At 38.1% G+C, this 11,774-nt stretch overlaps 1 protein-coding gene across 4 annotated transcripts in view; it reads left to right on the top strand.

Annotated features, from left to right (window-relative positions):
- ASCC1 (activating signal cointegrator 1 complex subunit 1) overlaps window positions 1-11,774 on the top strand; it is a 131,627-nt gene that overhangs the window by 78,461 nt on the left and 41,392 nt on the right. For all 4 annotated transcript variants that reach the window (XM_036734666.1, XM_036734665.1, XM_036734668.1 and 1 more), the window contains exons 7-9: window positions 4,086-4,205; window positions 8,535-8,659; window positions 11,332-11,411. In XM_036734666.1, the coding sequence (XP_036590561.1) occupies window positions 4,086-4,205; window positions 8,535-8,659; window positions 11,332-11,411 (325 nt within the window). The remainder of the gene's footprint in view (window positions 1-4,085; window positions 4,206-8,534; window positions 8,660-11,331; window positions 11,412-11,774) is intronic.

Here is an 11,774-nt window from a genome sequence, read left to right as displayed (position 1 = left end):
TTTCCTCTACCGCTCTTCTCTCTTTAACTTTTCCAGAAATTCTTGTTGAGCTTAGGTCCAATTAGCATTTTTCTTTGAGGCTTTAATTGTAGTTGTTTTCACATTGTTTTCTTCTATTGAGTTTTTGTCCTGAACTTCCCTGTCACTGTAGTAGCTTTTGATGGTTAAATTCCATTTTGGTTGTTTGGTCACTGTTCCCTGCCTATTTCTTGACTTTGAATGTTATGTTAAATTTGGGATCCGTTCACCTGAGGGTGGGGAAGCACTATTCCAGTCTTTGAGGCATTTTTGTGCTACTGTTTTTAGAGCTAGTTCTGGGGGTCTGTAAGTTTTTGGTGCTTCCAAGGTGGTCTTAGGCAGTGAGAGGTTTGGTCACTGCTCTCCTGATCTGTGTTCTGGTTTTTACAAAGGAAGGGCCCCTGCTCTCCTGCAGCCTCAAGGCCTAGCACTCCTCTTGGCTTTGGAACTGTGACCAGATCCTGTAGCTGTTAGCTCACCTCTTGGTCCTGGTACTGTGACCAGGGCCCTTGCTGTCTTGTGACCAGCTATCAGAGTTCTTCTCTGCCCTGGAACTGTAACCTAGAACTGCTTATGGGCAGTTCTGTTGCTAAATAATACTTGGTACCGTGCCCACTGATAGCACAGGGATCCGCCGTAATCTCTTTCTGATTACTTGTCCAATCCCCCCTTACCATCTCCTGAAGCTGCTGCCACTGTTTTGGTCCCTGGGCCCAGCCTGTTGTCATAGAGCTCTCTTACTGACTTCCTAAATTGTCTTGGTCTGGGAAAATGGCTCTTCTCAACCTTTTATTGGCTCTGCCACTCCAAACTTGATTTGAGGCATTATTTTAAAGTTGTTTCTAGGGGGATTTTGGAGGGGAGTGCATTTGGGTTGCTGCCTTTAGTCTTCTATCTTAGTTCCCAGACTTTTTAAATATATTGATCATTTTTTTTCTTTTTTATTGTCTTTGTCAGTCAGCAAACATTTATTAAATACCTACTATGTGCCAGGCTCTGTGCTAAGCGCTAGGAATACAGAAATAGTCAAATGACAGTCCCTGCCCCCAAAAGAGCTCACAGTCTAATTGGGGAGACAACAAGCAAGAAAATATGTCCAAACAAGCTCTATACAGGATAAGGAGGAAATAATTAACAGAGAGAAGGCACTAGAATTAAGTGGGATTAGGAAAAGCTCCCTGTAGAAGATGAGATTTTAGTTATAACTTAAAGGAAACCAGGAAAGGCAGTAGGTAGAGATGAGGAAGGAAAGTATTCCAAGCATGGGAGACTTCCAGAGAAAATGCCAGGAATGTAGAGATGAATGTTTTGTTTGTGCAACAGCAGGGAGCCAGTGTCACTTGTAAGGCATAAGGTATAAAAAGACTGGAAAGGTAGGAGGGGGCAAAGTTATGAAGGGCTTTGAGCACCAAATAGAGGATTTTACATTTAATCTTGGTGGTAATAGGGAGTCACTGGAGTTTATTGATTAGGTGAATACTATTAAGGTGACATAGTTGTACCTGAGGTTTAGGAAAATCAGTTTGGTGGCTGAATGGAGGATGGATTGGACTAGGTAGAGACTTGAGGCAGGCAGAGCCACCAGCAGCTAGGATGAGTGGCAGTGTCAGAGGGGAGGAGGGCACATATTCCAGAGATGCTGCAAAGGTTAAAAATTGACAGACTTTGACAAGAGATTGGATATGAGGGATGGGAGGTAGTGAGGAGTTGAGGATAGCTCTTAGGTTTTGAGCCTGAGAGGATGGTGACACTCTCTATAGTATGGGGGATGTTATCATGGAGGAAAGGTTTGGGGGAAAGATAATGAGTTCAGTTTTGGACATGTTGAGTTTAAGATCTCTATTGGCCAACCAGTTCGATATATCTGAAAGGCAGTTGGAGATATAAGCTTGGATTTCAGTAGAGAGGTTAGGGCTGGATAGATAGACTTTAGAATCATCAGCATAAAGATTTTTAAATCTCTGGGAGCTAATGAGATCTTTAAAAATATTATTTTTTATATGGGATGACTCTCCAGGAGGGGAGAGGGAGAGAAATAGTAGGAGAAATTTTAGCTATATAAAAAGATATCACTAAAAATTAAAAAAAAAAATTTAATGATCATCTCCTGAAGGAAATGCCAAAAGGAAAAGTCCTGTCAATGTTATAGACAAAATCCAGCATTCTCACATCAAAGAAAAAAAAAACTAGTAAAAGCATCTGGAAAGAAGCAGTTCAAATACCCAAGGAACCATACTCAGGACATCAAGACCTGGCAGCTTCTACTAAAAATGAGAGGAAATCTTTGAACACAGTTTTTCAAAAGACAAAAGATAAAGGCTTATAGGCAAGAATAACTTACCTTGCGAAGCTAAATTTAATCCTATAGGGGAAAAAAATGGATCTTTAATGGGATGGAAGACTTCCAAGCATTTTTGATGAAAAGACCAGAGCTAAATAAGAACTTGGAAGTGCAAACACAAAATCTGGGGAAACCTATAAAGGTAAATTTATTTGAGCAATTGGAAGGAGCTATATGATAATGTAGCTTTATCATTCTAATAGGAAGAGAAAAAACAAATATCTTTTTAGAGCCTGAATGTCTTTAAAGGGTATTTCAAGAGATAAATAAGAAAAACAAGAGGCCCTGGTAGATTGGTTCTATTCTGAGGGTTTTAAGAAGGAAAAGAAATGAGAAGGTAAGAGAAATGTACTAATGTAGAAAGGAGGAAGAAGGGGATTGAACTTGTAGATTTCATAATTGCTATTTGTGAAAGAAAGGAGAAGAGGGTTTGTGGGAGCTGGCATCAGATGAACCTCATTCTGATCTGAAGTAGTTAAGCAACACTCACAGAAACAGTTTGGAGTAGAAATACATCAAACTCAACAGGGAAACAAGTGGGGATGAAAGAAAATCAAGAGAAATACCGGGAAGAGGGAATAGTCAGAACCAAAACAGATTTTGTGATCCTGAAAATCAAATTAAAAGAGAAAAAAAAAGAACTAGAATATAAGGGGGTACCTTAGATTGCCTCTTTGACAGAGAATGGCTGAAAAAATCATGGTACTGGAATGTAATACACTATTATCATGCTGTAAGAAATGATCTACGAGATGATTTTAGAGAATCCTGGCTAACATTAGTTGACATAGTGAAGTGATCAGAACCAGGAGAAAAGCAACTTAGACTAATTCAGAACATTGCAGTGATCAGCTGTATTTTCAGAGGGTCAATAATGAAGCATTTTACACACTGCCTGACAGCTGATGGGCACCAAAAGTTCAGAGACATACATTTTTGGACATGGCCACTGTGTGCAATAATTTTGCTTGAGTATGCTTATTTGTTATAAGGTTCTCCGCCCCCTCCATTTTATCTCAGCTAAATGTGAAGGGTGTTGGAGGAAGAGAGATTAGTAATAGTGATGCCAAGAAAAGAGGGCCATTGAAACATTTTTTAAAATACACAGAAGAGAAGAAAGTTCAGAAGGAAGCCCAGATGAGCAGGTAGTTTTGAAGTAACATGTTGAATTTATTATACACTTAAAAAAAGCAAATGCTATAAAATGGAGACTTATGTTTTCATATATAATCCTCGTTTTGATTTCTATTGTGTACATGGACATGTTCTTTTTAGGCATTTAAGTTAAGGGTAAAATATTTTTTAAAAATTCATTGTGAGCAGAAGGAAGTTCAAAAGAAAGCATAGATAAGCAGGACAGGTGAAAGTAATGTGTGGAATTTATATTTTATTTGTAAAAAAAGCAAGTAGTGTGAAATGGAAATTTCCACTTTTTTTTACAGTCCTCTTTTGTGTTTCTTGTATATAAAAATGTTTACTTTTTTGTATTTAAGTTCAGAATAAAAAAAAGACAAAAAAATAATCCATGGTAAATTATGTAAGTTTTACTTGGCTTTGCTTTTAGCTCTAGGGAAATGTGTAGTAGTCCCTGGTTTAAGTTTGGAATAATGACATTAAGAAGTACTACTGTTTTGTTGTGGATCTGTGTATTGAACATGTCTCATTGTAGATGACTCTCTTAGTTTAGTGACATGAATCTTCCTTTACTTTTTTTTTTTCTTTGAAGCAAAATTGCTGGAGGTAAACCCCTGTTAGCAGAGATGTTGGGGATAGAGTACATGAATGATGATCCTAGCATGATGGATGTTCTTTATGCTAAAGTCCACATGAAGGATGGCTCTGACCGGTGAGTGTCTTGTTTGTGTTTCCCTTCTATTTTCTTTGGAAGGTGTCTACAAGTATTACTGTAAATAAAAATTAACATATTACACTATTTCATTATTTATCCTAGTGATAAATTGTTTTAACTTTTGGGATCTTTTATGTTAGTGAGAAGTAAGGTCACTATGACATTTTTTGGTAGTAGAAAATGAACAGACTTTCAATCATATCAGTGTACTCTTTTGGGTTGGTTATTATTGTTTAGTCATTTCATTAAGGTCCAACTCTACATGACTCAGTTTGGGGTTTTCTTGGCAAAGATGCTGGAGTAATTTTCCATTTCTTTCTCCAGCTTATTTTACAGATGAGGAAACTGAAGTAAACAGGGTTAAGTGACTTGCCCAGGGTCACACACCTAGTAAATGTATTAGGCCAGATATGAAATCAGGAGTCTTCCTGACTCCAGGCCCAGCACTCTATCCACTGTGCCATCTAGCTTCCTCTGTGGGCTGGCAAAATTGGTATTTTTTGCAAGGGATTTTTGCTGGAGATATTAGGTGTTTCATTTTTCTCTTTATATTCCCAGTGCTTAGGATAGGACCTGGCATGTTGTAGGAGCTTAACGAATGATTGTTCGTTGATTTATATGTGCATCAGCCTCTTTGTCTTGTTGCTTAAAGTAACATATATGATGTAGATGTGACAGTTCATGAAATTTTAAATGTTTAAATACTGGAATTAGAGGATAATTGGAGCACAAGTATTAAATCATATGGCCAAGCAGATAGGAACTTCAGAGTGACCCTAGAACTGACTTGACTTCCTAGTGACTTTTCAGATCATAGGGGATCACTGTAGAGAATTAATATTTTTCAGAATGAGTTTAGAGTGGACCTTGGTCATGGGTTTAGCTAAGTTTTAAGAGTAAGAAGAAAATTTAACACATTCAGAATGTCCAAGAATCATTGTATGGGGTAGACTCTTATTTCTTTCTAGTCCTACATGGGAGTACTACATGGAAAAAATGAGTAATGGATTGTAAGAGAATGAATTTACCTTGTTTTAAGTACACATAACTTCTAGGGTTTTTGGAAGGGAAGGCACCTTTAAATATATTTGGTTTGGGTACAGGGACAGACTGTGTTCCAATGCCGATTCTTATAGTAAAAAGAAAAGTCTTGTCCCATTTAAAATGAAAGAAATGTGTTTTATTTTCTTAATTAGTTTTAGAACATAACAAAGCACCACTTTTATTTAGGCTCTTCTCTATCAATTTGTGTGTCATCCACAGTGATAATCATTTTCATCTTTGTCACTTCTAATTTTTAAATTCACTGATATAAATATACACACATTTATATGTATATTTATGTATGAAGTTTTAATCCATAAGGGGGAAGAACTCAAGAGATTCTGCCTGCCTACTTCAAATTAGCATATGGCCTTATGAAAAAATTTATATGGATCATAGAATACCTGGACTGAATATTGAAATTTTTTCTGACCTGGGAAACAAGTGGTTATGATGTTTCTCCTTCCTGACAATAAAATCAGTCCTGGGCTCTAATTATTTTTGTTCAGAATTAGAAGGTGTCGTTGGTGGTGGCCCCTGGTGGAAAATGAAAGAAAAGTGAATAGTGGTCATAAGGATAGTAGAAAGGATAAAATCAGTTGCCTTGGGTCTAACAGTCTTTTGGTTATATCATTATAGTATTAGTTCTAGTAGGTGCTATTTGGCTGTTATGGGCATTATAGATTTTTGAAACAGGAAGAAAGCTGGAGAGCTGCAGAGACTTGATGTTGATTGAAGTCTCACTATACATATGCAGTTTGTATTGGCATTATTATATTGAAAAGACATAGGCTCAGTTGAATAAACTCTAGTTTCTGATAGAATTAGCCTTCCCAAACTCTGTAAACTTCCTGTTATTAAGGGTTTGTAAGTTATAGAGATCTTATGAAATATCCACAATAATACCTGGTATTAATTATCCAGAGACATTTCTAAGCAGCTCCTGTCTCCCTAAAGTTGCCTTTTCTCTCTAACGTCTTTGTATAGTCTTCATTCTCCTTCCCCAAGTAAAAAAAAAAAGACCCTTTCCTGTACCTGATTTTCAGAAGGGGATAGTTGGGGGCGGAGCCAAGATGGCAGCTGGAAAGCAGGGACTTGAGTGAGCTCCCTGCCAAGTCCCTCCAAAAACCTATAAAAAATGGCAGTGAACAAATTCTAGAACTGCAGAACCCACAAAATAGCAGAGGGAAGCAGGGCTCCAGCCCAGGACAGCCTGGATGGTCACTGGGTGAGGTCAGTTGCGCATGGAGCTGGGAGTGGAGGAGAGCAGAGCCCAGCGTGGGCAGGGGCTGGACCAACCAGACCAGGAGCCAGGCAGAACAGGTGCTAGCGCCCTGAATCAGTGAGCTGTGGCAGTTACCAGACTTCTCAACCCACAAACACCAAAGACAACAGAGAAGGTTAGTGGGAAAAGCTGCAGGGGACAGAGTGAAAGGAGTTTGCAATTCGGCCACTGTCCTGGGGAGAATGGAGGTGGTGCAGCTACAGAACTATAGCTACAGTTGCTTCTGGCCCCAAGCCCACCTGGTGGGAGGAATTAAGTGACAGATCAGAGCGGGAGTGAAGAGCCTGCTGAAGATCTGAGTCAGGTCCAGGTTGGAGGTTCTTGGGGGAGGAGTACTGGTGTGGCAGAGCTGGCTGTATAGAAATAGCTCTGAAAACAACAGCATATCCCCTCAAGCTTGGAACAAAGTACTCTTTACAAGCAGTCATACCCTGACAAAAAACTCAAGGGTCAAGTAAGTTGGCTGGGAACATGGCCAGGCAGTGAAAACGGACTCAGATTCAGTCTCAGACTTTGGAATCTTTCTTTGGTGACAAAGAAGACCAAAACATACAACCAGAAGAAGTCAACAAAGTCAAAGAGCCTACATCAAAAGCCTCCAAGAAAAAACATGAACTGGTCTCAGGCCATGGAAGAGCTGAAAAAGGATTTGGAAAAGCAAGTTAGAGAAGTAGAGGAAAAATTGGGAAGAGAAATGAGAAGGATGCGAGAAAACCATGAAAAACAAGTCAATGACTTGCTAAAGGAGACCCAAAAATATACAGAAAAAAATACTGAAGACAACACCACCTTAAAAAATAGACTAACTCAAATGGCAAAAGAGCTCCAAAAAGCCAACGAGGAGAAGAATGCCTTGAAAGGCAATGTGAAATGTCTCATTGGAAAAACCACTGACCTGGAGAATAGATCCAGGAGAGATAATTTAAAAATTATTGGACTACCTGAAAGCCATGATCAAAAAAAGAGCCTAGATATCATCTTTCAAGAAATTATCAAGGAGAGCTGCCCTGATATTCTAGAGCCAGAGGGTAAAATAGAAATTGAAAGAATCCACAGATCGCCCCCTCAAAAAGATCCCAAAAAGAAAACTCCTAGGAATATTGTCGCCAAATTCCAGAGCTCCCAGATCAAGGAGAAAATACTGTAAGCAGCCAGAAAGAAACAATTTGAGTATTGTGGAAACATAATCAGAATAATACAAGATCTAGCAGCTTCTACATTAAGGGATCGAAAGCCTTGGAATACGATATTCTGGAGGTCCATGGAGCTAGGATTAAAACCAAAAATCACCTACCCAGCAAAACTGAGTATCATGCTCCAAGGAAAGCCCATGCCTTATACTTGCAGTGAATGTTTTAGTGTATGGCTTTTTGTTTAAATATAAGTTGTTTTGTGATTGGGAAATGTCTAAATCCTTTGGAAATTGTTGGCTGATCATCAAAAAAACTTAAAAGACTTATCCTAAAGGAAAAGTGAGCTAATATAAGTTTTTAACATGCTTGATCCCTCAAGTATAGTGTAGTATGAAAGACAGTTTCAGGAAGTGGGAAAAAACTTCTGTGCCTGGGAGTTAAGGAGATTTGGGACCTGGCCCTAGATCTGCCTGCCACTCAGGAGCTATGTGACCTTAGATAAGTGAGCTTACCTGTTTGGGCTTCAGTTTTCACATCTTTAAAAGAGGGAGTAGTTAGACTCGATGATCTTGAAAAGCCCTTAATTCTGCTGGTTTTAAGTTTTGTGATTCTGCATGTTTTACTATGGCTCCTTACTTAGTGATCCTAATGTTATGATGGGATATTCTGTCTGAGAAATTAATTTTGTAGCAGCCTTATTTGAAATAAATAAATAATATGAAATTTGCTATTCATTTGTTATTCATGTCATGCATTTCAAAGATTTTTCCCGAGGACTGAAGAACCCAGCTAAGTAAGCTCTCTTGGTAATGAGGTCTCTTTATTATGCACTGATTTACCCCTGCATGTCCTCAATTTTTCTAGGCTGCAGTTGATAGCTGACCAGTTGGTAGAACGGTTTGTGTTGTCTGGATTGATGATGAAGGAATGGGACAGAGTGAAACTCCATGCTACAGTCATGAACACTCTATTCAGGAAAGATCCCACTGGTATGTACCTTAGAGGATATAGCCTCTAATTGGGTGAGTACATAGTGAATTCCTAGGGCTGAAATTGGACAGGCTATCATAAGATGCCAATTCTTATAGTTTTTGAGATCTAATATTTTGTTTTGATGAATGTAGGAGGAAATAGTTGGGATACATTTAATGTAGAGCTAAGAAGCTTTCATATTTCTACTTGTACCATTAGAACTCAGAAAGTACAGTTGGGGTGGGTGGGGAGAAATGATCATTTATGTTTCAGAAAGACCTTTCATCTTACTGGAAGGGTCATTGCAATATACCTTCAAAGAATAACCTCTCCCTTGGTAAATGTAGAATATGGCTTACTCATAAATTCATTTCACACAGATTATTGTGAACACACATTGCATAATATACGTTTTATTTCACTTGGTGGCACCCTGACTTCAGTTTTAGAAGAAGTGAGATAGGGCATTCTTATCAGGATCTGGAATTGCAGATTCAAAATGTTAGTATTAAGAGTGTTAAGGGGTCCCCTGAACTTGTCTTTTTGAGTTGCCATGTTTTCCAGAAACATTGCACCTGGAGTATGTAGGAGGCCCTGAACATGTCTAGGACAAAGCTCCCCCTCAGCTTACATGAGTTTTTGTTTGCACTCCAAGCTGAGCTCCCCGTGTGTCCTTGGGAGTCAAGACAGTTGCCAGTCAGTCTGCTACCTGAGAACTCTGCAGCTAGGACCTTTGTAGATAAGCAGGCCATTATATCTTTATAGTCTAGCATTTCCCAAGGGAAAAGAATGCAGCTGTTGCCATTTTACTTATTCATGATTTTACTTTATTTTACTTTACTTTACTTATTTATGATTTCTGTTATTTATTTATTTATTTCATTGATTTTTGTTTTTTTATCTATTTATGATTTTTCCTCCCCTTCAGGAGGAGGAAATTACATTAGTCCTTTTCCCCCTCTCCTATGATTTCCCTTTTTCTCTGTAACTTAAATATGAAGGCTTTCCCTACACCACTGGGCTTTTTGGTGTAGGGAATTTCCACATGCATGTGCCTTTCTGTTGTAATAAATCCAGTTGCAATGCATGCCTCATGGACTTGTGATCCTGTTTTGGTCAACAAGACCAAAGACAAGTATTAGCCATCAGTTGTGTTTCTTTTTATTTCTCTGAGACATATAGTATGATCAGAGACCCTATTGGAAAACTTTTAACAGCAGCACTGTTTGGTTAGAGTCATTGCAGCACACCAGTACTTAGCTCCTTACTTATCTTACAGTGCTTGTGTTTTGAGATTTTATATTGTATTTCATCTAAGAATTTCTTCTCCTTCCCCTAACTCCACAAATCACTGTTCAGCTACTCTTTTACAGTTGGGGACAGTGAGACAGTGAAAAGTCTCAAAGTCTATCTTTGACTTAGTCAAAGTCCTTAAAATTCCTTGCTTTATTCTTGTATAGAATCAAGGGTTCTGAATTTTATTTTCTTTTTCTGATAGAATATCCTCACTTCCTTTAAATAGCACTACAAAATGCATAGAACATTTGGGATATCATTATGAAATTTATCCTGAGTTGTGCAAAAATGTTGTAGGCTTTGCTAGATGTACATAGATTATATAACTGGGAGAATACTTCTGTTTACAGCAGTCGTTAGGTAGCTAACCATCTGTAGTACCAATGGGCTAACTAAAATAGAGAGCAGTTGGTAGTTGCTGCATCTGTTGATATACCAGCTCTGGCATGGCAGTCTATGTCTGTGTCATCTATTAGGGCTTACTCAAAATGAGAAGAATTTCTTGGGGAATATCAGAAAAATAATGTATTTTCAGAAAATAACTGGAAAAATAACCTGATATTTAAATGATCTTACAAATTTACCTCTGTTGACTTTTATTTTTTAGAACATAAAAGGAATTAAATTTGTGCCTTTCCTGTTCTTCCTTTTCCTTAACAGTATTTTGATAGAAGTCATTGTGTTAAATATCTTAGCAAACTTCATTCCAAGCTTCCTAGAACAAGTTGACATTAAAGGGCGTGATCAAAGGTTTACCAGTGTCTTGAATTTGTTCCCCTGGTAATACTGTTTGCTTTCAGCATTAGAGAAATCTGCCTTACTGACTCTGGTTGGCTATCATGCAGTGCTTGCCTTTGGCCACGAGGGGGAGATGGTAAGGGAAAGTGTGTTGTGAAAATGTAGGGGAAAAACTCAAAAAAGTCTCTATGATGGTGATGGTTTTATTCAGAGGACAGTGAATTTTCATATTTGTGGTAAATCTTTAAATCAAGATATTAGTCACCACTATAAATTTGAATTTAGACATTTGTATGACGGCCACTCTTGAAAACCTAAGCTAAGTTCTAAAGCATATATATGTGTATTTAAAGTTTCATCAAGGCCATACAATCATAGAATGGAGCTAGAAGGAATCTTAAAACTCATCTTATCCAACTCTCTCCTTTTGTACATGGGGAAACTGGAGCCAGAGTATTTTAGTGACTTGTACAGGTCACATAGCTGGTTAGTGGCATAGCCTAGCCAGGATTCGAATCTAGATCACTTGACTTCTCTAGTAGTAGTGTGCTCCCAGATGTGCGTAAATATTTTAAAAATTGGCTTTTTTAAGATTGAAGGAGAAAAATATACCTTCCAACCACCTCTTCTAATTTTCAGTTTGATATGTTTACAGCTGAAGATAGGAATAGTGCCCCAGCAGGCAAATCTGGCCCTCGGGAAAGAGAATCATTTGATGGCCGAAATATATTAAAGGTCAGTATGGAACAAAATGATCCTGAGACTTACTCTTGTTGAAATGTGTTTAAAATGTGTGGAAAATAAGTAGCTTCCCCTTTAACACTAGAATATTCCTATCCTCCTACTTTCCACAGGAAATATTGATGGGAAAAGCTGTTTTCAAATTTCTTTCTACATTTAAAGAGGAAATTTAACATTATGCAATGTTAAAGTTATGGCACTTCCAACATGGAGTAGTCAGGCAGACCTGAGTTCAAATGTGGCTTCGGATACATAATAGCTGTGTGACCATTGGCAAGTCACTTAACTTCTGTTTGACTTAAACCGCTGGAGAAGGAAATATCAAATCACTCCAGTATCTTTGCTAAGAAAACCCCA

Source organism: Trichosurus vulpecula, chromosome 8, assembly GCF_011100635.1.
Source record: "Trichosurus vulpecula isolate mTriVul1 chromosome 8, mTriVul1.pri, whole genome shotgun sequence".
Taxonomy (NCBI): domain Eukaryota; kingdom Metazoa; phylum Chordata; class Mammalia; order Diprotodontia; family Phalangeridae; genus Trichosurus; species Trichosurus vulpecula.
Note: the sequence above shows the minus strand (reverse complement) of the source record. Positions and strands in the feature narration are given on the sequence as shown.